Here is a 24,785-nt window from a genome sequence, read left to right on the forward strand (position 1 = left end):
GGAAACTCAGGCGTGTGTGTGTGTGTGTGTGTGCGCAAACCGTTGACTTTTGCGCTGCTGGAATGTAGCCTGTTGTATAAAGATAAGCAGGCTTTTAAAAACATGCTGCTTGCATGAGAAACAAAACAAGGCACCATCACTGCTGATCAGCCATCTTTAATTTAAAGTTGTAAACATGGATCAGAACTGGGTCACTAGAGGGTGCTTTTAACCCAATGGGAAACTCCGCCCTCCCTTGTTCCCGTAACTCTTTTCCCTCAAGTTGACATTCCTCAGGCTCAGAGCTGTGCCTCTAGGATAATATCCTTTTACCTGAAGGGCCAGCTAGTTCTCTTCATTGATCATGCCACTCAGCGGTGCTGCTCTCCTTAAGGCCGAGTGTGGCAGTGACAGCTCAAGTGGACGAGGAGTATGTGTACATGCGCATACGCACAAGAGAAATGGGAGTGAGCAGCTGACAGGGTTTGGACATGTAGAGGTCCACTAATTTAGGAGCATGACTTGGTTACAAGCTACCTGGGACAAGTAAAGGCTGAACCTCCACCCCTAACCTCACAGCTCCACAGAGCAGACAAAACAAAAACCTAACAACTCAATGGGCACTGGGAACCTGGGGGCAGGTTGTCTGAGACTTGGCACTTGTGTTTGCAAGTGTGGATCACTGACTCATCACACACTGAGCTTCCAGACTTCTACAGAGACGCCACCAGAGGCAGCGACGGCCATGTTTCCTTCCACACTGATCTGAAAAAGAGGAGAAAGGAAAGGGTGGGTGGTGGAGGAAATCTAAGTACAGTGAGCAAAAGTCAAAGAAGCCAACACCCCACCCCCCCAGCACATAACCCCACATAACCAAGACAGCTATGGATGCTTTCTCCCACAATCTCCCCTGCTCCCTTTCTCAGGTTGGGGCCAATATAAAAAGTCTGTAACTAGGTTGACGAACACCCCCACAATCCTTACCCCATTTAGCACACAGCTGTGTGTGTGTGAACAGATGACCTTGGGCGGATCTGTGGGAACATGGATCTGGAAGGGAAATCCAAGAGGTTATGGTCTAGAAGCTTACAATCTAATGAAATAGAAAGTTGCGTTTCAGTACCACACAAACAATGGCTAAGTAGAGAAAATAGTGTATGGGACAGAGCAGATTGGTTCGGAGTCACAAGGGTGTTGTACCAAGGCAACTATTTGGTAAGAAAACCTCCAAAAGAATGACCTGTGTGACTGATAAAGACCAGGAGTGCACTGTGAAGCAATCGGTCTGCAATCAGGGACATGGAAACCTGGTATGAAAACAGCTTTGTGCGGGCTCTGGCCTTCCTTTATCATGGCTATGCTAAGCTATTAGTTCTCCCGCAGCTGGTGGGAGACTCCAAGGGGTTTGGCTGCTTTAGCTAGGAAGACGCACCTTTCATGCTCTGTCTTTCAGCCTGAAAAATGGGCAGGTTTTGCTTTGCCCCCACAGGTGAAGGGTGGGATAGGGAAGCCCTGTCTCCTAGGCCTGTCTGTGGTTCAGACCTGTAACTTAAACACCACCACAATTCTTACACGCAGTGTCTTGTCAGTGGAAGTTGTGTAAAGTGCACCCAGTGAATGTTGGATTCCCGTGATCTGAGAGCGGTGACCCACATCGAAATACTGTGGAACAAAACAAAAACAGAGTGATGCTTTGAATGGGAGACAAATGCTAGTATGCTGCTGCTGCTGCTTCTTTTACAACTGGTTAGGCACTAGCAGTTCAAAAGCACGTCAAAGTGCAAGTAGATAAATAGGTACCACTCCTAAGGGAAGGTTAATGGCGTTTCCGTGCACTGCTCTGGTTCGCCAGAAGCGGCTTAGTCATGCTGGCCACATGACCTGGAAGCTGTATGCCGGCTCCCTCAGCCAATAAAGTGAGATGAGCGCTACAACCCCAGAGTCAGTCACGACTGGACCTAATGGTCAGGGGTCCCTTTACCTTTGGGCACTAATGATTTCTATACTATCAGCAAAACATGCTTGTTTGGGTTCAGAAGCAACACTGGCAGAAGAAAAATGGCTCCAAATGGTCAAAGCTCATGAGATTTCTAAGGTGAATCCCAGCAGTTTTATAAATATCTCTACAATCTACTGTAAAGCAACACCTTATGCTAGGCTATGCTTAGCAAAGCACAAGTAATTTCGTGGGTGGAGATTAGAGAAGTACCATATTTCTCCGTGATTCAACTTCTCAGCGTACCCGGATGTGCTGGAAACACCCTCCTTTGTTTTCAAAGACATACAGCTGCCCATTGTTGTCTCCTGCCCATAGCTGAGCACCATGGTATGACATGGTGAGGAGGTAAGAGTCCAGCTAGGGAAAGAATGGAACTAATGTCACTGGCATTAATCAAGGTATTGTACTAAAGTAAAGCAGATAGCTCAACTAAGTGAAATAGATTGTGTATGCTAAAGTAGAAAACAAAAAGATGTCCCAAGTTACTTGCCAATATAAAATATGGGGTGAAATTCTTGAACCTAAATAAGGAAAATTAGCAGAACTGAGGCTAGGTTCAAATATAGTGCAAAACTATGGCTTGTGCTAACCATGAGCTTCCACATGAACAAGCAAACCATGGTTTAGAGCTGCTTTTCTGCCTTTAGTTTCCCATCTGGCTCAGCACTAAGCTTCAAAAGTTCACCCTTGAGTATTCGCTTGAGGTAGAGCTACTCCCATTTTCATGGTATAGCAGCCTCTTCAGGCAAAACAATGACCCCGACAAACCACTCTGTAAATTCAGTCAGAACAGAGCTTCTGTCTGTGGTTTCAAAGCCTGGTTTGCCAGTCCCAAACAAACTGGGAGCAAGCTCATAATGCGAAACCATGGTTCAGCTAAAGCAACTGTGGTTTCATGTAATGTCTGAATGCAGCCTGACTGTAAAGCAAAAACCGCCCTCTGGAATGTCTCCCACATGGCCTTGCCGTATAAACTTAGGAGAGCAAAGGTCAGGCAAGAGCAATGCCAAGTTAAAGAATACTTGGGCGAAGCCAGATCAAGGTCCCACTAAACTCAAGACTCTCAACTTGGAATGTGTAGCTTCCTGAGCCATATAGCCTCTGAGTTTTATTTAGCACCAAAACATACCTAATCTGAACACAAGTAGAAGCCTGGGATTTGGTTTGTAGTCCCAGACCTTCAACTAATACAGAAATAAGTAGCACTCAAACCCACAGGATTAAGGATTCTCCTGACAAACTCTGGAGACAACACCCACAGATCCTGGTTTTCTAGGTTGCTTTCTAAGGAATTCTTGGCCATCCTCAGCACAAAAAGGAGAGTCAAAGTCTGTAGCTCACCTGTAGCCTCTGGAGGACACTGTTGGCCCTCCTGTCAAAACACACCAGTGTTCGGTCCTCACTGCCAGACAGAATGAAGCGCTCATCAGCTGCAAGTGATAGGACTGCACTGGAATGAAGCTTGCGGCTCTTCACTGGGGCTAGCGCAGCTGTGAGAGAGGACCGAGAGATGCATTAACAGAGCCCAGGCACTTACCCAAGTTCTCACAAAAGAAATGCCTCATTCAGCAAGCACCTCACAGATATTCTCTCTCCCTTGTAGGCCATAGTCTTCCAGCTGAAGTCACTTTCATTGGGCAATAACTAAGTAGCAGAGCTGCTGGGTGCTCTCTAGCCAGATCTTCACTACTTCTGACAAATATTGGGGCAGCAGGCAAAGCTAACCATTGCAGTGATTAGATTTCCTTTAAGCAGCAAGGATTTCCTTTAAGCAGGTCATATTTTTCTAGCCTAAGCAAGTAGCGTTAAAAAACACTATTTCATTGCGCAGAGTTTTCTAGATAAGATGGCTGCCAGAAGCAGCTACGTGCTAGCCACTTATGTGAACTGAATGGAGGCATCTGGCTGGGTTTCCTGGCTGCCTGCCCCAGCCCTTCTCCTTCCCTCATAGGAGATAGCAAACTTATCTAAACGCCTGCCACCCCATAGGCACTGACTGCTTGCAAGTGAGCATGGCAGTTGCAGCTCAAAGCACCAGTATCCACAGGAAACAACTGACACTAACCTCGAGGGTCATACACTGACACCTTCTTGTCATAGGTTCCCGTGACTAGAATGTCAGGCAGATATGAAAGGCACAGCACAGCTGCTTTTCCTCTAGAACAAGACAAGAAGGGAAGAATCAGGTGAAGGGCCAGAGCACACACTTCAAATAATATATGAAAGTCAGTCAACCTCTGCTTAGACTTAGACCAATAGGGTTTAGAAGTGGGATTTGCTAGTTCTCGTTTTGCTGCCTTCTATGCCGTCCTGTAGGATGAAGCAACCATCCTCTTAATGCCTGCCACACATTAGATGAGACTTCTGCCTCCCCTGACCTCACAAATCAGAAGAACTAATTCTTTCCTATATGCAACACACAGCTTTCCCCCTGTTTGCTCTTTCTGCCCTCTCCTGAATCCCTTCATCTGGCTTTTTAGTGAGCTCTTGGGCTATAATGAATAAACAACAACAACAAAATCAATGAAGGTCTAGAGTACCCAGTGCTGTCACCAACACCTTAAATCCTTTACTACAGGGGCAAAGTGATCCTGAATGATTCCACTTTTTTGCTCATCTTATTTACAGGCAAGTTTTCGTACCCCACACCCTTGCCTCTAATCGTCCTTAGCAACGTTCTGTTCTGCCTAAACAGCACAAGGCCTTCAGCCAAGCTAAACCTCTCATGCATCAGCATTGCTAAATAATGCCCCCACAGATTCAACACAGAACACTGTGATGAGGCATCATACTCAGCTGAACATGTAGCAAAACTCCAGGTTCTGCCACTCCCAAGTGCTACTCCGTTCACAGGGGAGAGAACAGAGGCAACCTTACTTGATTTCTCCACACTGTTGTCCATTAGCAGCTATGTCCCACAGCTTCACTGTGCTGTCCCAGGAGCCAGAGCACACACGGTCATCTCTTGCAGCCAGTGACCAAACCCATCCCTATGCAGTGAAAAGAAAAAGCAAGAGCCATCGCTGCACTTCAGTCCTTTTTTTAGTAACACTGTGATTATCATTCTGGTGACATGTAAAGAACATGTGATCTTGCCCCACTGCAGAGGATAGCCCAAGAAGGTATGGACCGACCCAAATAAGTAACTCTCTCCGGAAGATGAAAAAGGAATAGTTCATCTTTCTACTATCTTCCTGAACTGGTGAATGCAGCAAAACAGACTAGCATGGATAGGGGACAGTTGTGGGATTTCCCTTTTCAAAAGACAGACATTTCTAATACAGCTCTGCTTGGGTGTGTGAAACTGGGTTTCGCTAAGTCAGGAAACAGACAGCAGTTCAGGATGGAGCAACTGGTCCAGCTCTGCATTACAGAATTTTTGAGCGTGCAATACACTGAATAGAAGTGCCTCAACATCTTCACCCTCTCATAAGGGCTTGCTTCTCTCTAATCAGAAGGGACAGGGAAGAGGTGCAGCCTTCAGATACCATCTCCTTCCTAGACAGGATAGGCCAGTTTTCCTCCAGGACAGACAACAACTATCCAGCCCCCTTCTCTCTCATAACAACTATTTACTGTGTGGCCAGATGCAAAAGGGTGTTGGCCATTTGGAGAGGCAACTTAAAGCTTTTTACACTTCTAACAGGCGACCAGTCTATTGTAGACTAACATGCTGTGTTTTCTGAAGGGATAAGGAAGGTAAAAGAATGCTGGGACAATTAGGAAGGGGTGTTGATATTAAGAAGAGTGTGAACAACGGGAAGCAGTTATACGGTGGGAGAACTGCCACTCACTGCAAGGCAGTGCCAGGTAAGAAACAGATTGATCTGGGAGAACTGGCCTTGAATCTTTCAGATATGCTATTTCTGCTACTCATTAATCTTCTGTGTATTTAAGTGCTCTAGACGTTAGCAACAGTAGTGCTTCTGGATTAAACATTTACAGGATGGGATAATTATAGAATTAAAGTACTACCACTACATGACCTAGGGGCCATAGACTCCAGACTCTGGTTACCTTGTGTGTGCCATTGCGCTCTGTCCCCAGTGCCTTCACCAGCACTTTTTCTGGTGCTTTGCCCAGCTCTCTCAGGTCCCACAAATTGACATTTCGGTCCCGAGAACCTGAGACACAGAGCTTCCCACCCTGGATACAATGAAAAACAACCGATTACTGTAAAATCTGAGCCACTGTCCCTCCTTCTTAAGATACTTCAACAAACAATATACAGGGTAGTGATATTCCAGCACATTGCAAAGTCATACAAAAATGTATCACCAAAGCAACGATTCCACAGTAAGGAGTGTGAACAAGCAAACAAATAAATCACAGAAGAAGTCTTTTTGTTTCAGTCAATCGTGTATTAGTAGAAGCAACATCAACATGTAAATCAACTTAAAGACGCTGTTCCGGTACAACCCGTGTTTCTTCCTTTAAGGGGCTTAATCATCGAGCTGTATAACGTAGTCTAGACAATATACAATCAATAGTTTTGACAAATCTGTCCCTCTGTGCATTTATTCCATAGGAAGAACAGAAAGAGGCTATGAAGCCTTCTATTTGCTGGCCCTCCTTCTTGAGAGGCAGGCACTAAAAAACCAAACAAACAAAAACACCACCTCTGCATGAAGGATATGCACAAGGACTTCCACATCAGGGCTTCTCCCTTCACCCCACACATCCTCTGAAATTGGCTCAGGAGAACCCCCAGAATAGTGCATGGAGGGAGGAGACCAGGATAATTCTTCCTACTCTCCATTCACGGAAGCCTCAGCTGGATCACACACCTTCCCTATGTGGAAGAACACAACTGGACACAACCCACTAACTGTATAATTTTCAAATTGAACACTGTAATCATAAATGTTAACTTTTAAAAAAAGTAGTTAAGGTGCATGCCATTGCTGGTATTCCACTCAGCATACAGGACCATGAATCCTCCCAGCTAAAATATTCTGGGTTGTAACCAACCAAATTATTGCATGAGCAGTGGAACAACTTCTCTCTCCTTCTCCTCTAGCTCTGGGGGTCTCCCAACCCTTCAAAGCAGATTTAGGGGTGCACACTGGGGGAGGATGCAGAGTTTTGTTGAGTGAGCTGAAATTGTTCCACTCATGCCATGTCCACTGTTAGTCTTAGAGGTTTAAATCCAGAGTCTGCCCTCTCTTCTAAGGAATGGAATGCAATGTGTAAGAAATGGAACTTCTGCTGACAATTTAGATGAATGAATTTTGTAAGGCTGATTTCTCAGATGAGTAATCACAGAGAGGTTACGACAAAATAATATTTCAGAACACACTCCTAACTTCATGACTGCTTGTTCACAGACTCTATCAATCCTTAACATTGTACAAATAAAAGCGGCACAGGAAATGTGACTTTTACCTGGAGCAGCAGCACAGAGTCAACTGATGCAAAGTGTCCCTCAGCAAGGGAAAAGTGCTCTGTGTTCCTGCCATTTTCTGCCCATTGTTGGAGGTGCTCCTCTAGTTCAATGCAGGCAGCTGGCCAGTTAAAGGCATCATCTGCTGAGACGTGAAAAAGGCATAAAGAGAATGCTATTCTTCCTTTGGGCTTTGCAGAACAAACTCAGGCAAGGTAAGTAAATGTATATACAGTGGTACCTCGGGTTACAGACACTTCAGGTTACAGACCAGAAATAGTACCTCGGGTTAAGAACTTTGCTTCAGGATAAGAAGAGAAATCACGCTGTGGTGGTGCGGCAGCAGCAGGAGGCCCCATTAGCTAAAGTGGTGCTTCAGGTTAAGAACAGTTTCAGGTTAAGAACGGACCTCTGGAACGAATTAAGTTCTTAACCCGAGGTATCACTGTACTGTATCCTATTTACAACATTATCCATTGCTTTTCCATACAAGTGTCCTCAGAGAGAGAAAACAGTAGTTATATAACCATAAAAGTGGGTTTTCATCAATTTGGAAAACTTTGGAGACTGAAAAGACATTATCTTTAATTGCAGAGCCAGCACTCAGTACTATCAGTTTGGTGTCAACATTACACCCAATTCTGGGCTCAACTGTAACTCTCTAAAAATTAAAGGCAGGTTTTCAATTTGAAACAAAAGAGGCATGGAATCTAAAGAGCAAGAATGGGCAGGAAGACACTTAGCCATAAATGTTTATAGAAAAATGTTTAAAAACCCACAGGAATACAGTGGTACCTCGGGTTAAGAACTTAATTCGTTCTGGAGGTCCGTTCTTAACCTGAAACTGTTCTTAACCGGAGGTACCACTTTAGCTAATGGGGCCTCCTGCTGCTGCCGTGCAATTTCTGTTCTCATCCTGAAGTAAAGTTCTTAACCCAAGGTACTATTTCTGGGTTAGTGGAGTCTGTAACCTGAAGCATCTGTAATCGGAAGCGTCTGTAACCCGAGGTACCACTGTACTAACTTCCCTCCATTTCAGCCTCCCTATCAGAAATAACAGTGATTTCAGCTGCCAGTTGCCCTGGAACAGCAGAGTGGAAGGGCAGCATATTCTGGGTTCTGCCATTGGACGCAGCCCAGTGAGACCAACAGACCCCACCCACTGTCCAAAGAAGGAGCAGCTGCAAGTAGTTTACTCCCTGCCAGAAAAAAACCCCATAAGAACTTTGGCATCTAAGAACACATGAGTTCGCTTTATTCCTCCTCCATGCCCAATCCCATTTCTTTTTGTGCTGTGTCTTTTAGAATGCAGATCTGAGAACAGTGATTATCTTATTATTGACAAAGCTGATTTGGAAAGATTGGTTCATACTTGAGTTAACAAGATAATAAAACATGGTAGGCAGAAAGGGAACCCACCTTCCACTACTGGATAGCTGCTGCTGATCCTCTTCAGCAGACGAATTCTCCAAGTGACTTCATCCTGCAGAATGTCCCTCAGTGTCTTGCAGACCAAAGGAAGGACACCCAGGACAAATCTGGGCTTCAGGTAGGAACAGATCTCCAAGATCAGCTCCAGAGGAAGAGATAACAGCCCTGAAGCTGTATCATCACTAACAGGAGACTTTTTCAGTTCCAGAAGAGGAGACCTGTGATCTGATACTTGGGCCTTATCACTTACTGAGAGAGATGTGGGAGGAAGGCACTGGGATGCCTGACCAGACTGGCTTGAAGATCCAAGAACACGTTCAATGTATTCCTGGGCCTGGGTATCTGGATCCGCTTTGCTCTCTGTGTCAGAATCATTATCAGAGTCTTGGTGTTCAGTAGCAGAATCAGGAGGAGCATCCATACCTGTATCAATAACAAAAAGTGAGAGCTATGGTAAAATGTACATCTATAATAATACACTACAGTTGTACCTCAGAAGTTGAACAGAAACTGTTCCAGAAGTCCATTTGACTTCCAAAATGTTTGAAAACCAAATCACAGCTTCTGATTGGCTGCAGGAAGCTCTTGCAGCCAATCAGAAGCAGCGGAAGCACCGTCAGATGTTTGGGTTCCAAAAGAACATTCGCAAACAAGAACAATCACTTCCAGGTTTGGGAGTCAAAATGTCCGAGTTCCAGGGCATTTGGGATCCAAAGTATGACTGTATTTTACTACTATCACTATAATTTTTCAGTAAGGGTACAACTATTTTTAATGGACATCAGATATTTTATGAAGTGTAAGCAAAAAATATATTTTTACATGGGGCCTGTGTTTTTATCCACAAAACCAGAGGTGTAACTTCTTAAAAAAAAACACAACTAAATGGACAACTGGAAGAATAAGATCTTATTTTATTAGTACATTTAATCCAATGAGCTCAAGTTGGCTCTCCTGCTCCCCATTTTATCCTCACAACAACCCTGTGAGGAAGGCTATGCTTTAAGACAATGGCTGGTCCAAAGTTCTCAGTGAGCTTCATGGCAGAGTCGGGATTTTAACCTTGGACTCCAATACACTGACCACTACACCACATCTATGCTTAGTGGTTCTCAAAGGTGTGGCAGGAGACGATGGCAAGTGTGGCACAAAGATTCAAGGACTATCAAAGAAATATTTTAAAATTTCAGTGTAGTGTAGTATATATGGATATACAATCAGAAACAGGATCTATGCCTCTCTTCAAGAGCATTGGCTATTTTTCTGCAGTTCTCCACGACAAATTGAAGTGAAAAGGGATTTTCAACTCTGACAAATTTGAAAGATTAGAAAAGAGAAAGGCTTCTTTGTGTTGATGAGATGGGTTTGTTTCAAATTAGACCTAATATAAATGAGATTACCCAGCAAATGCAAGCTCACGCTCATTGAGGTATATACTTTGTGAATCGCTCTGAGATCTATGGATAAAGGATGGAATTATAAAATATGCAAGAGGCTCGTTTACAATTATATTTTGGGAATGATTCATGTTCTTACGCAGCTGTATTGTTTTATACAGCAGAACCTGCATGTGGATAAGGAAATTGGGGGCGGAGCCCTTTTTCGCACTGACAGGTCTGAAAGGAGCCATGTTCTCTTTCCTAAGTAATAGAGACGATAACCAAGTGGAGGAGGAATTATTATTTCCGTTTCCCAATCCAAGAATCATCCTGCAGAAGTCCGGGAGGCAAAGCAAGAGGACGTTGCAGGCAGGTGCAAAGAGAAATGCCAAATCCAACTCGCAGGTAATCCCATAAGCAACGCAGGAGTGACACCCGCCCCGGAAGCCATGGAAAAGGCTGGGCAGCGCCTAGGCGAAGACGGCGGAGACCGACGCCCGCCCGCCCTCCTTCCACCCCGCGGTGCCTTCCTGCCTCCTTTCTGCCCCATGGCCCCTCTCACCCGTGGGCCGAGCTGCCTCGACCTTTCTCCCGAAGCGGAGCGGCGAGTATCATGGAGTCAAGGCAGCCTCTCCAGGATCCTGACAGGGCTGAGCCGCCGCCTTCTCGCGTCTCGTCTCCAAGGAGAAAACACTTCCGGCGCGGCGTAGTGACGTCAGAAGCCCGGCTCTCTGCCGAGTCCGACCATTTCAGGCCAGGCGGCTGCGCGCTGCCTTCGGGACCACTGCGGCGTGTTGCGTGTCGGGGGCCGGGGAGCAACCCAGGGCTGCTAAAGCGGCGTTTTCGCGCAGCGGCAGCTGCCTCCGGTCAACGGGATCAGGTCGAGGCCGCTTAGGCGTGTCAAAGGAAGGCCCGGCTTCCCTCTTAGTAGGCACGTAAGAGCACAGGATCGCCATTTCAGTATTGTCCGAGTAGTCATAGTACTATCTTGTAAGCTTAGTTTATTCCTTTGCCGTAACTGGCTGCGATTTGCTAATGGTTAGTAAGACAAACATGGCCAGCTCAAAAGACAAGATTAAGAACATGTCTTCAGACTAGGTTTTAAAGAATAATATAAGGCAACTGCAGCCATTTATAAAGTTTTGGAATAGTTGTTTTCATCATAGAACTGGAGAGTTGGAAGGGACCACAAGGGTAAGAGTCCAACCCTCTGCAATGCAGGAATCTTGCCCAACGTGGGACTTGAACCCACAACCCTGAGATTAAGAGTCTTAAGCTATACTGAGCCATTGTTCAATGTATTTTTAAACTATAAACTGACATGCGTTTGAGTGACATGTTCTAATCAGCAAATTTTAGTATGAGCCAATAGGGATGTTCTCAATGAGTGTACAGTCCATGTGCACACTAGTTGAGCTGGACAAAGGAAAAAATGTGCACTCTTCCACACATAACACTTCTGTATGTACAGACAGCTGGCACCAGTGTTCAGTGTAATGTGTGAATATGCCCAATATGCTGGTGTCAGATTTTTTTACCTAAGAAAATGGGAATTGGATAATGTACACACATAACCTTCACACTGTTAAATAAAAATGTAACGGAGTTTATGTCAACAGAACTTCCCAAAAGCCCTTAAACATCAAGGTCTAATTTTCTGAACATGTTATTCACCAGTGAGGAAGAACTTGTTTAGAAAAGTAAATTACTACTGTTAGCCATACTAATAACTCAATAGTAGTATATTAATTAACAACACAAGCTTTTTTATGATAGGTAATGGGACTCCTGACAGTTGAGTCGCGAACGACTCTGGGGTTGTGGCGCTCATCTCGCTTTACAGGCTGAGGGAGCCGGTGTTTGTCCGCTGCTTCTGGTGCACCCACGTCCCTTTTTTAATGACAGTTACTGTATATTTAGAATGGGAACAGGTCTTTTACCATTCTCTCCTACTGAAGCCCACTAGGCTTGCCAGGAATAGTTAATAACTTATGCTGTTTCAAAAGGACTGCAAGTCAGTCTCGCCCCTAGAATTCAATGTAGATATGTATTTCTCAGGAAACTGCCTTTCTAACCTGCCCTTTTCTGAAAAGTTGGTTGAGAATCTGCATTGATTTCCTGTTGACCTGGACTCAATTCAAGGTGCTGGTCAATAAAGCCAAAGGGATTTAAGCAGCTTCAGCCTTTATTGGCAAAGACATACAACTAAGGATTAGAGGAAGCACACCAAGGGAAATCACGAATTAATGATGTCACTTTGGGATATTTATATGTGGTAGAAATACAATTACATCATCCCACATAACACTGGTGCACTTCTGAGCTAATGGGTATATTCTACCAATATAAAAGTTGGCATTGTGACAATTTGAAAATTCTATTAAATCCAACTAGAAGAGGGTTTGCAGCTTCCCATGTAATGTCAGAAGTACTACCCTCATAATAGAGCAGGCCAATAGAGAGTTAGTAAAGACTTAATAAAATTAAGTTTCAACTTATACGGGTTATATCATGAACCTAGTGCATAAAGCCAAATTTGTGTACTGTATAGTCAAAACACACTTTCCCAAGGTGAGTGCAGTGGCAGGTGACATTGCCAAGGTTCCCCCTGCCCCTCAGACACTCACCCCCTTTAAAAATTTTTCTGGATAAGCACGTAAAGCTGAATTCACAAAAGTTAAATGTGTTTAAACTGTGAGTTGATTGTTTTTTGTTTGTTTGTTTTTTGAATTCTACAGTAAGAGAGGCTCTTCAGCCTGGTTGAATTTTCTGGCCACTCAGACCTGTGCCAGAAATATACAAAACATTCAGTTATGGGGTGAAAAACTGGGCAGAAACATGGAAACTGGAGTCACAAGAATTTTTTAGTTGACAAAAAAATTATACATAAAATGAGAAAAATCTCATTTGAGCAAGGTGCAAGCAGCTGCTTCAACACTAGGTACACTGCAGTTCCACCATTGGAAACATTACGGCACATTTACAAATATACAAATCCAGGATTAACGAACAGGAGGCAATACTAGAAGCACTTGTACAAAAGACAAATTTCATTTCAAGAGGCAGTCAGGTCAAGTAGCTTAAACTTCACTGGATGAATGAAGAGTTCACAAGCCTTCAGTTGAGAAGCACAAGCCAGGACTCTGCCTGCCATCTGTGCACATTTCTTGCCCATTTAAAAAACCAATTGCTTCCCAAATAGAACCCTCTGGCTTTCCCGTTGCAGGATAGGGAAAGTTGAAACTGAGGCACGAGAGGGAACGCTTGTAATAAAATCATTAAAATGCAAATAACTAGTTGATTGCTTCCAGAGACCTGCTCGAGTTCCACACTATTAAAAAGACGAATTGAGGAATGCATTTGCAAGTTTACTATCATTTTTTTTTTGAACTAGCTATCCTAGAAGAGTGCAGGGGTGTCCCTAGCAACTGGATTCAAGGATTAGGAGAGCAACTTTCATTTAGGTATGTTGCTGCCTCCAAGTTAAAAAAAAAGCCTGCACAATAATGCCCCAGCAAGTTCTATGACAAATCTCCAAGAACTGCAAGCACTACAACATGTGAAACAGAGGCCAGGGATAGAAAGAAAAAGGAGATGGGAGGGGATATCAGTGAAGTTTAAGTTACTGAGCAATCTCACAAATACACTTTCAGAAATTCACCCCACTATACTCAGTGTCACTGTCAATTGCTGTCAAAGAAAGCATCTCCTTATCCCAGAACACGGGTGTCCATCCTCTGTCACATATATCTTCTTCAGTCATCCCACCACTGTATCTACCATCACCAAAGCAATACAGGATATGAGGCACAGTTCAACCCAGTTGTCTGTATACCAATCCTGATGCTGCTCAAGTTCCGTTGGGATCTGCTCTGAAGAAAGCTGGGGCTGGGGCTCAGTTCACTTGTCTCTTCTTCCTCAGCACGCTGCCTGCTGGCAATCATTTCCTTGGGCAAACTCTATTCATGTTGACTCTGCAGAATATTCCTGGTGACTATTTTTTCATCCCCAGCACTTCCCACTTTTCCGGAAGTTGCTCTCATCAGGTGAAGCAGTATCCCCTTTTCCCCATAACCTAGCTGCCTTTGGGAAAACAGGCTTGCTTCCACTTCACATCCTCTTCACTTACAATTAAAAAGCTATGGCTTCACTAACTCAAATTCATTCAGCAAACCCCAGAGTCTATTTCCAGGGACCGAACAGATTTGGGTCTAATGAGAATTATTTAAGACAGCGACTCCACTAAGCATGCAGCAAAAGCTACGAGCTTCCACTGGCCATGCATGGAGGGCTCTATTTTATTAATTCCTCTATGCTTTGCTATGTTTACTGCTCCTTTTGTAAACCAAAGTGGTGGATGCGGCATAGAACTCCCTTAAGACAGAAAGTTTAAATCACCATTATGTATGTACAAATGCCATTCTGACCCCCAATAGCGCAGGATACAACATAACGTGTGCCATATAAAAATGACCGAGTGCACACTGGTCTCCGCCAGCCTTTGGCCTATGGACAGATGGAATTCAGTTTCCTTCCTTGCTCTCTCCTGCCTCCTGCAGCTGAAGTAATGCAATAGCAGTGTCACAAAGTAACAGCTGAACAACAGGGTAACAGATTCATTGCACTGCGGCATCTTCTTAAAAAATAAAGACATGCTTCTCCAACAGTATTTCTTATGATAGGGACTGCTCCCTAGATGGCTGGCAGGTCCCCACAAAGTCAGAGGCTGCCTTTGCTCCAAGCATCACATCCAGCACACAGTGCCATGGCAACTATGGCAAAAAGGGTTTGTGGGTTTCCTTAAGATTCCTAGATGAAAATGCTTACACTTAGTCATTATGGGCTACTCACAGGTTCACTAGTCTACTTCTTGGTCACCATGCAGTCTTGAAAAGGTGAATAGCTGATCTCTTGAACACCGGTGACTGGAAATATACAGCAGTATAACCCCCTTGGATTGAGTTTTAACTCTTCCCTCTTCATCAGCTGGTTTTAAACCATTGTATCTTTTAATCCCATTTTAACATCTTAAACCCGATCCTTTATTTATTATTATTATTTATTATTAGCTAGTCCTTTAAGATGGCCCCTAGTTAGATCCCCTTCTCAAGAGTGTTGCAGTTTAAGATTGCTCCCCTTTCTCAGCCCAGGTCCGAGTCCCACCCCACCCCATTCCACCAACGATGGCCTCTGAGTAGAGACCTTTTCCTTCCGCTAGTGAGATACCCTGGTTTTTGTTTAAATTGGTCACGGAGGCCCACCCTCCCCCCCAACTTTGTAAATTTCAGGAGATGGGGAGTGAAGTCATTTTATGTCCCACAATGCTCTTCCCGTCCTCCCTAACCCCCCATTAACAGGGATTTGTAACACTGGGTTGTGGACGAGTTCCCAGTATTCCTCCCAGCGCACACAGGAACCTGAGAAAAAAAGACAGCCAGTATTACATAAAAGTAACCAGCAGAGCACATTAGAGCCTGACTCCCCCTTTCACAGCATGTTGCTCATGCTATCTACTAGTATGTCTGCAGGATACACAGCCACAACTAACTTGGGCAGACTGATTGCTGTACTGGCAAATTGGGGTCAAAGCCGGAGTAGGGTGGACTTTGAACTCTTCCGCTACATTAATTCATAAGCAAATATTAATACGGAAGGCCGGAACCTCAAATATCAGGATAAGAGGAATTATGGCTGGGGAATGTGGGCTATCCTGCACTGCCATCTCCCGACACATCCCACAAGGGTAGTAGATTGCTTCCTATATGAGATATTTGATCTCCACATTCACATTCTCAAGAGCCTCTGCTCAGTATCACTGAAGCACAGATTCTGCATCACTGAGAGGACAACTGAGTACAAAACTGGCCTACATCTTTCCATCTCAATTAGCTCCAACATTTCATTCATTCTTCCTACTTTGGTGACTCCATTCCCTTCTTAGGGCTTTTCTCCCTCTCCCATCTCACCGAATATGGGACTTACCGAGTACGGTTTCACTGTTTGCCTAGACCCCATAGAACGCAGCTAACCTCTCCTTCAGCAGTGGAGGAAACTGCTCTGAAAACTGCTGCCAATTCTCCTCCCCAACTTGATCTTTGAAGCCATGAAGAATCTGAGAAAGAAGAAGAGATCATCACAAGTGGATAATAGCTATCACACTCTGTCCCCCAACTGTAGCCTCCCATGGGCTCAGAGAGAACTAGGAGACCTGGTATTTACACTCTGTGTCAAGAGTGGGAAACTTGTTAACCTTGCTTAAAACCTTAACTGAAACATACACAAGTGGCCCCAAGTTTGTTTTGCAGAGCTCAACTGGATTTAGCAGTTGCATATCAAGTGTATACACACAGGAACTCCAATCTGTAGTTATGAGACATGAGAGGAAGGCTAGAACCCAGAAGTGGAAATATCAGGAAAATAATTTTTGGCTAAATGGTAGAAGGAACTTCCTGCGGGAAGAGCTGTTTGGCAGTGGAATCAAACTGCCTTAGGAAAGTGCAAGGAAGAGGGTTCTCCTTTGTTCGAGGTATTTAAGAACTCTGGATGACCATCTCTCAAGAATGCTGTAGTTGCATCCTCCACAGGACTGGAACAGAGGATCTTCTCAGTCTGTGATTATAATCCACTCTATGATTGATTCACTTGATAATAAGTTACTGGTGCTGGAAATGCTAAAAATGAAAGCCAAGGCTTAGTATGAGTTTGCTATCAAGGCAGAAACTCTTGGGTCAACTACACTGCCTACTACAAAATGTGGCTAGCGGTTTCAATAAATATTCACACACAGCAATCTGGGTCAAGGGGAAATCTAGGTGTATCCCCCCACCCCACCCAATGCCAGCATGACAAACAAACATACCTTATGAGCAAAAGCCCATTCTTTTAGTATATGGCCAAATAAGCCTTTCTCCACTGCAGTGACATACCTTATAAAACATGTCCCTCAGATCATCCTTGGGGCTCACCCAGGAAGCAACAGCGTCACAGAAGAAAATAAAATCCTACAGAAGAATGAGAAAACTCAATACAGATCCCAGGTCACTAGAATCACTAGAGATTTCCTACCATTCTAAACCAGCACAGGTTTTGGAAAATGTACTGCAACTCAGGGACACAAAGAAAAAGACACTAAGCAGCACACAGTACTCCAACTGCAGATGCATCAAAATAAATTGCATAATTCTGTAAGATATATGTGACTTTGGATATACTTATTTATGAAGAGTGTTTACCCGCCTTTCCCATAAGGTCCCAAGGAAGGTTAGAGCAACATAAAGTAAAATCAGTAAAACAGTTATAAAGGCAGGTAAACTTTTTGCAACCAGAACACATAATATAAACTCAGCAAAAGAGGTGGGTCCCACAAAACAAAATAACTAGAACTGTCGAAGGCCAGGGTACTTTGCCCTTAAGAAGCAATTGTGCTGTTTAGGGTTCAACCATTTGCTATATATTTGTCACAGTGACCTTTCTAGTGATCAAAGGTATCCCACAAACATCTGAAAAATCTCTCAACATAATTACCTGCACAACTCCACCCGGGTTTACCCCAATCATCATACAGATGCCACGGAAGGCCGAGTCCTTCTCCTCATTATCACGTATGTTCCTGAGGGATGTACACCTAGGAGCCAAAGCAAACACTTTGCACACTGGAGAGGCAGAGAAGAGAAAAAATAGCTCCTTCCCCACAAATCCATGCAATAATGCTAAGGTAGAACAGCTGGCTTGGCATTTTTTTAATCGGGAAAAAAGTTACAAACATATGGATCAAGACTTACTGAAGATCAAATATTAGATTAATTCTCCTGTCCAGGGTGTGCTCTTCTATTGGCCATGCTTTTTAATACCAGTGTTCAATTAGAATACTCCTTTCTGGGTATTTAGGGATTCCATGTAAAGTCAGATCAATAGCTGGGATAAGGCTGCAAATCCCTCTCCCAACTGAAGGTGGCAGAAAGTTGAACATATTTAAATGTGACTAATTACATTTTAGTAATTTCCCACAGAAGAAAAAAGTGTGCTCCACGTGTGTTTTGCATTCTCAGAAATACTGATGGATGACTACTGTGCAACTAGAGTGTGAAGATGGTGTCATCCAAAGAGTTGCTACGTAGTGGCAGGAGGGGAAAAGAGACAAGAGAGGTGAGCAGGATGCACAAGGAGAGTTCTGCAGCTTGTCACTAGACAGCATCGCAGGGAATATCTAGCAGTTGCCCAATATCCTTGGCACGAGTACAATACTAATAGATGCACTATCTGTATCACTCTCTTTGTATTGTATATATTGTCTAAATAGTTTGTACTGCACACTGGATAGTTTGTACTGCAACACTGGATCTCAACCGGTGCTCAGAAAAATGGAGATATCCCTCTAAAAGAAACACAACCTTGATGGATGATGTACCGACTGAGACAAATATGAGCTGGACAAAAACTGATTGAGCAAAATGCCTCTGAATGCACATCAACTTGTACTAGAATGAAGCTGACAGATTGAGAGGGTGGCCCCTGTGGATCTCACCCCCTGCAAAGTGAGGCCAAAAAGCCACATCTCCTGTCTGAGTATAAACACTAACCAAGGTCTGATAAACTGCTGCAGCATCGGTGCCACCTCCTGAGGGCAGACGTAACCCAAGCGTCCAATCGTGATGGCTAGAAAGGGGAGAGAAACAAGCCTGTCACAACTGCTCAAAGCAGCAGCCTTGTCTGTTCTGTAGCATCATGAGTTTGGAAGGTGGGATTTATAAGGGGGCACATGGCATCACAGGACCTAGATAAGTGCATAGTGCAGTTGTAAAAGGTATTGGGGGGGGGAAAATATGGTGTTCAAGAGCCATTTGCAAATGCTGTGTGCAGAAAAGGCCAGAAGAGACTTCCAAAAAAGGAAATTAGCTCTTTGATATAGGATCATGTCCCCCATGGGACTCTCAGCAGGCAACAGAAACAAGAAGACTTCTTAGAATTAGCGCAATGTTAGTGGAGGAATAGTCACAGAACTCCAAGATTTAATTGGATTTTTCCACGACTGGTCATGTGCTCCAGCATAAAAAATTCAGATCCCATTTCCAAAGCAGATGAGTGAAAAGGTACATACAAATCCTTAATCACCAGTTTGATAATAAGCACAAGGGTACCAAAAGGAAATGCAATTAAGACAGAATTAGGAGTCCACCCTCACCTGTGTTCTCTAGAAGTGTTTTTGGGGTGTTTGGCCTGTTGATTATCTCCACAAGGTTATTCAGGACCATTTGAACATATGGTTGCATTTCAGCCCCTGGTAAGGAAGAAATGATCAGCTGAGTCATACATAGCTCCAAGAATCAGGTTATCAACCTTGAATTGTTACACAATACCCTGCTCCATTTGACATACAGGAGGAAATTGCATGCTTCCAGATAGCCCAAAATAAGAGGTAGACACAGTATTGTAGCTATAACTCGAGACTCATGAGCTATCCATAATGCAGGGCCAAGGACCTTATTATGTCAATAGGAGAAACGAATTTAGTTACACTTTGCTGAAACTCAGGAACTTCTGCTGTTACACCGCTGACATGTAGGAAGATAAGTCAACTTAACAGCCAAACACCTACCCATCCTAACAGTCGGAAGTTGCATTTTCCTCCTATAAGGAGCTATAAGAGGGCACCACTGTTGAATAGCATGGCAGTACAAAGCTAGCTGCTTAAAGTTACTGTGGGTTCCTGGTACACTTACCCATCTGCATGCAGATCTCTCCAATAGCCCAGGTGGCATTATTGCAAACAGAAATGAATTCTGGATTCAGGTTGGTTCCTAGGATGGGCATGAATTCAGCTGAAGAGAAGAGACAGGTATTGGTTTAAGTGAAGTATTTATAGCATTCCCTACACTACAGTGGTACCTCGTGTTACATACTTAATCCGTTCCGGAGGTCCGTTCGTAACAGGAAACCGCTCGTAACATGAGGCGGGCTTTCTTGGTGCCTCCCGCTGCTGCTGCGCCACTGGAGTGCAACTTCCGCTTACATCCAGGGGCAAAGGTTGCAACAAGAGGCATCTACTTCCGGGTTAGCAGAGCGTGTAACCCGCAGCATTCGTAAGGGGGACAGTACGTAACATGAGGTACCACTGTATTTTGATCTAAGTTCAAGATACACAGAAATCCAACCAAAAGCAAACACCTACATTAACAGAATAGGGCAGATAAAACACTAGCAATTTAGTCAGCACTGACTAGCACCAAGGCAAAGATGAGGTCGTCAGTCCTCCAAACCAGTTTCCAAACAAGATCAATGCTCTAACTCAGGTTTGTATGACAGCCCCAGTTTTGGCCTTTGGCACAGCTAAGATGACACATTGTTTTATTTATTTGAATAATGCATAAATCACCCATTCAAAAATATCATGGGGGACGCACAAAATAAATGGAATACAATACACAAAATACAAAGTTAAAACAACTGCCATAGCACTATGCTGCATTCTTCCCTAACTCTGCCCAACTTCCAGGGTGCGCTGCACTTTTTTTTTTTAATGATTTTATTGGTTTTCTATTAATCCAAAATATACAAAGACAGTTACATAACATTTTGTTACATGTGAACAGAAAATAAAATTTAAATGCACTGCAGACTTATTGGACAAGAGGGAATATTTCTTCACCCAGAAACATCTGAGAAAATAATGTACCCATAGCCCTTAGCTGCAAGGTGCTGTATAAGAAGAAGAGGAGGAGCAGTTTGGATTTGATATCCCGCTTTATCACTACCCGAAGGAGTCTCAAAGCGGCTAACATTCTCCTTTCCCTTCCTCCCCCACAACAAACACTCTCTGTGGTGAGTGGGGCTGAGAGACTTCAGAGAAGTGCGACTAGCCCAAGGTCACCCAGCAGCTGCATGTGGAGGAGCGGAGACGCGAACCCAGTTCCCCAGATTACGAGACTCTTAACCACCACACCACAAGAATACTGAGTCTTGAATCTATGCTGCATTCAAAACCAAAATGAGAAAGGGTACATGTCCACAGTATTTGGAGTCTAATCCATCTATTTTCTGCACTCATATATTGGCAATACCTGAATCTGCATTAGATGTAGAAGCCAGATGGCTCCTTGCATATATCCTGTCATAGACACTAGCTTTTGACTAAGTAGCCCTGTAAGTTGCACTCATTCCCTATCCAGAGCTAACAGTGATAGTACTGAAACAATTTTAAAAGTAGGGAAACATTCAATGTTAAGTATCATTGTCAACATGTCTCAATGGCAGCAATAAATCTAGGAGGGCGAAGAAAAAGAACCTGTTCTCTCTGAAAGGAGCTGAAAATGGAAAGTACCCTTGAAGAGAGTTGTAAAACATTAAACCCTGGTTTTTTTCTAAATAAAGCACATGGCTACTACAGCACCTCTGCATATTTTCTTTCTTAGTTCTGGTAGCAAATTTCTGGCTATAATCATACCATTGGATCATCTAGCCCTGAATTGTCTCTGTGGCTGACAGCTGTTGTTTAGGACCACTTACTGATTTTTCTGTCTCACTCTTTGTATTTCATCTAGTGCTTCTATGTACCTTTTGAGATGGCAAAAAGAGGGGAGGTTCAGTTCTTGTGACCTATGGAAGGTGGAGCTCACCTTAGGAATGTAGGACAGATCTATTCTGTTTACTTTGTCTTTCTGAAAAATGCAGAGATTGCCCTGAACTTACAAGGTACTTAAATCCATCACCTTTCTGACTAATGTGAAGCAGATACTTTGAACATAAGCAATCGTATGGGAACAGAGGCCAGGGGCTTGAGTAGTTAAGATGGAGAGAGCCTTATGAAGATTCCCTAAGAAAACACTGAAAGGGGGTTGACAAAAAAGATGGAAGAAATCAGCAAGCACAGAGGACAGAGAAGGAGAAAGAATGTCTGTCTGGACTGGCAGTTAAAACAAGATGCCAAGACAGGAAGGAAGAGGATTCAAAGTAATCAATGAGGTTTCCTGCGTGGGCTGCAAGACAGACTTAAACCCAGCAGCGTCTGTGTGGCTAATCTGCCAGGAAAATACCTGCTGGTTAATCTTTTTCTTTGTTTTGTGCACCAATGATTAAAACTGGGACTTTCTGCATGTAAAGCATGAGCTTTACAACTTAGCTATGCCCCCTCGAAACTACTACACAAGGCCCTAACAGCATTATGGCAAAAACCTGTTTTTCATAAAAGAAAACCAAGGCAGGTATGTTTCTTCCTCCAGATAGAAGATATACCAAAATCTGTTACCACTTGAGAGCTATTATAACTGCTAGCAGCTATCTTGGTCCCTCTCAGACCTTGGGATTAAAAACAGTATTAACACAAAGATCACTACTATCATGCTAAGAAACATAAGGTCACACAACAATAACTCAACAGGTACCTACCAATGCATGGCTTGACATGCATGAAACAGGCTTTGGTAAGGTCTCCTAGGAGTGCAAATGAGCTCTGCCGAACCTCTGGCATGGTGTCCTACAGGGAGAGCAAGGAAGTTTAGAAGGGACAGTGTTGTGTGTACCATCAAGACTGTAGTGTAGGGCTGGGCGATGTTGGGTTTTCAACATCGCAGTGTATCACCAGCCAAACATCATGGTTTGGTGATATACCACGACGTTGAAAAAAGCTGCATTGGCCATAACCAGCGAGATGCTGGGTGAAACTGCCACAACTCTCATCGTAGGAGCTGAGGCACTTTCCCCCCTGCGCCTCATGGGCTGTGGCCAATACAGCTGGCCCCAGCCTGCTGCTCAGCCAGGGGGCAGAAAGGCTCCTGTCCCCAGCGGAGCCAGCCCTAAGTCCCCTGCTACTTGTGCTGGAGCAGCAAGGACCTTGGGGCTCCTTGGCCAAGCTCCTTCTGCCTTCGCTGGCATGGGGGGTGGGCAAGCTACCTTGCCCGCTTGCTCCCCACTCTCCGAAGATGGACCAAGTGGCAGTAGTCAAGCACATGGAACCTATCAGGCTCTGTGTGTTTGACTGCCTTCACCCGTGCAGGTGCACTGTCTCTTTTCTCTGGTTGGGGGAGGGAGGGGTCGTTCACTCCAGGAGGAATGATGCAGCTCACCCTCCCGGGCGAAGTCTGCAAGGCACGGGGCACAAAGCCACCTTATTCGTGCCTTGCGGAGAGGGGCTGCTGGCGAACACTGGGCCCACAAGCAGCATCAAAGAGCCCCTACACCGCCTGGCTGCCTTCCACCGGGAAGGTGGGCTCTATCTTTCTGGGAGTAAAGGCACAGCACACCCTCCTGGAGAAGGCAGTCAGGTGGGGTTGGGGATCTCTCAGCTGGGAAGGGCGGACTTTGCTCTTCCCCGCTGAGCAGCCCTGCTCCCACTCCTACTCGCGTGCAAGCAGGAGCAGGGTTAGGGCTCTCTCAACTGGGGAGGGGGAGCACTTTAATGGAGCCCTAATCCCACCACTGGCTCATGAGAGCCCGTGGCCGGTCAGGGGCTCTGTAAAACTGCTTGGCTGAGGCGAGGGCAGCACTGGGCTCCTCAGCCAAGCAGTTTAAAGAAGCGGAGGAAGGAGCAAGCTGTATCGGCACCTCGCAGGTTGAGCTTGATTCGGCCTGGGCAGAGTGCAATGACAGCTTCACTCAGTGGTATATTGCTGGTGAAACCATTGCCGCTTGTGTCCATCTGCCTCCAGCTCCCAGCCAGTTTGTTTCTCCCTTAGTGTGCTGGGCGCTGGAAGCAAAGGGACTCAAGAGTGGTGAAAGTTTCACCAGCGATATACACTGAGTAAAGCTGTCACTGTGGTCTGTCCCCACATACTGGTCCTGGACGATATATCAATATATATCACCCAGGCCTACTGCAGTGTCTCTCAGTCTGACATAATGGTGGGTGCTCACTTGTAAGTGAAAGAGGGAAAACAAAGTAGATGTGCAAGATCCAGGATATGAGATTAAATTTGGATTCAAACTTATTTATTCACTAATCATTACTTTTTCTGGGTCTGCACTCAACAGGTCTCTCATAAAAGACAGTGATAAACTCTCCTTCCCTGTTAAAATTATTACGAAGGAGCCTTGTGCAGATGGAAGGAATTTGGCTGTTAATAGGCACAGACCCTCTCCGAAATACCAGAACAGGACTATCCATTGCTGGGTCTGTCTAGCTCTGCTTCCCTGGATAGCAGGAGGCTCTTAAGTCAGCGAAACCTTGTAGCTGATGCTTTCTCCCCACCTCTTTATACAACTCACAATGCAATAACAACCTAGTCCAACATCCTTTTGAAAGGCAGACACTCTGGGACTCTTGCTCCCTGCTTGTTCCTTTTTTTAACCTTTGGATTCACCCAATTATTCTTGCAGCTTCTGCTACAATTATTTCTAACTTATTTCCCCCACTTAGTTTCTCACCATCTATCCAGTCCCCTATCATATTCAATAATTTACTCAGCCTATAATTCTCAAGTGTAGAACAGCACATGATGTAGAACACATCACTCACACCACCCTCAAAACCTGATTTCTTCCCACTGACATAGAGGCATTGATGATACAGTGCTTTTGTCTGCTAATTCTCATATTATTGTTTTCTGGCTCTTACTTCTCTCGCTTACTTGTGAAGTAAGCTTTATTAACATTAGTCCACATTTTGGAAAACAAATGGTGAGCC

At 44.4% G+C, this 24,785-nt stretch overlaps 2 protein-coding genes across 5 annotated transcripts in view; both read right to left on the minus strand.

Annotated features, from left to right (window-relative positions):
* Window positions 1-142: 142 nt before the first annotated feature.
* FBXW9 (F-box and WD repeat domain containing 9) lies at window positions 143-10,885 on the minus strand. 4 transcript variants are annotated; one of them, XM_081899254.1, is made up of 11 exons: window positions 10,734-10,885; window positions 8,781-9,215; window positions 7,364-7,506; window positions 5,996-6,124; window positions 4,856-4,968; window positions 4,044-4,135; window positions 3,320-3,468; window positions 2,222-2,335; window positions 1,552-1,641; window positions 964-1,029; window positions 143-744 (listed from the first exon to the last, which is right to left on the minus strand). In XM_081899254.1, the coding sequence occupies exons 2-11, from the start codon at window positions 9,211-9,213 to the stop codon at window positions 670-672; spliced, it is 1,404 nt and encodes a 467-aa protein (XP_081755380.1). In that variant the 5' UTR covers window positions 9,214-9,215; window positions 10,734-10,885; the 3' UTR covers window positions 143-669. The 4 variants fall into 4 exon arrangements, 3 of the variants coding, with proteins under 3 accessions (XP_081755380.1, XP_081755381.1, XP_081755382.1); XM_081899255.1 differs by having other exon boundaries at window positions 7,364-7,503; window positions 10,734-10,884; XR_014165291.1 differs by lacking the exon at window positions 143-744 and having other exon boundaries at window positions 980-1,029; window positions 2,189-2,335.
* Window positions 10,886-13,017: 2,132 nt separating this feature from the next.
* The window catches only part of TNPO2 (transportin 2), a 31,450-nt gene continuing 19,682 nt past the window's right edge, over window positions 13,018-24,785 (minus strand). Inside the window, exons 18-25 of the mRNA XM_081899242.1 lie at window positions 22,553-22,640; window positions 19,891-19,989; window positions 19,353-19,448; window positions 18,751-18,826; window positions 17,696-17,795; window positions 17,098-17,172; window positions 16,154-16,283; window positions 13,018-15,588 (exon numbers count right to left, since the gene is read on the minus strand). Of these exons, the coding sequence (XP_081755368.1) occupies window positions 16,176-16,283; window positions 17,098-17,172; window positions 17,696-17,795; window positions 18,751-18,826; window positions 19,353-19,448; window positions 19,891-19,989; window positions 22,553-22,640 (642 nt within the window). The 3' untranslated portion in view covers window positions 13,018-15,588; window positions 16,154-16,175. The remainder of the gene's footprint in view (window positions 15,589-16,153; window positions 16,284-17,097; window positions 17,173-17,695; window positions 17,796-18,750; window positions 18,827-19,352; window positions 19,449-19,890; window positions 19,990-22,552; window positions 22,641-24,785) is intronic.

The sequence above is a fragment of the Podarcis melisellensis genome (assembly GCF_964234715.1).
Source record: "Podarcis melisellensis genome assembly, chromosome: 2".
Classification (NCBI taxonomy): Eukaryota; Metazoa; Chordata; class Lepidosauria; order Squamata; family Lacertidae; genus Podarcis; species Podarcis melisellensis.

Bases quoted from the DNA above. Each gene is read 5' to 3' on its own strand.
- FBXW9 (XM_081899254.1), bottom strand. From the start codon at position 9,213: ATGGATGCTCCTCCTGATTCTGCTACTGAACACCAAGACTCTGATAAT. The intron at 2,336-3,319 runs GTGAGCTACAGA...TTCTTTCCCTAG, and splicing joins GTGTCCTCCAGAGGCTACAG to CTGGACTCTTACCTCCTCAC. The intron at 1,030-1,551 runs GTAAGAATTGTG...TTTCCCTTCCAG, and splicing joins CCACTGACAAGACACTGCGT to ATCCATGTTCCCACAGATCC.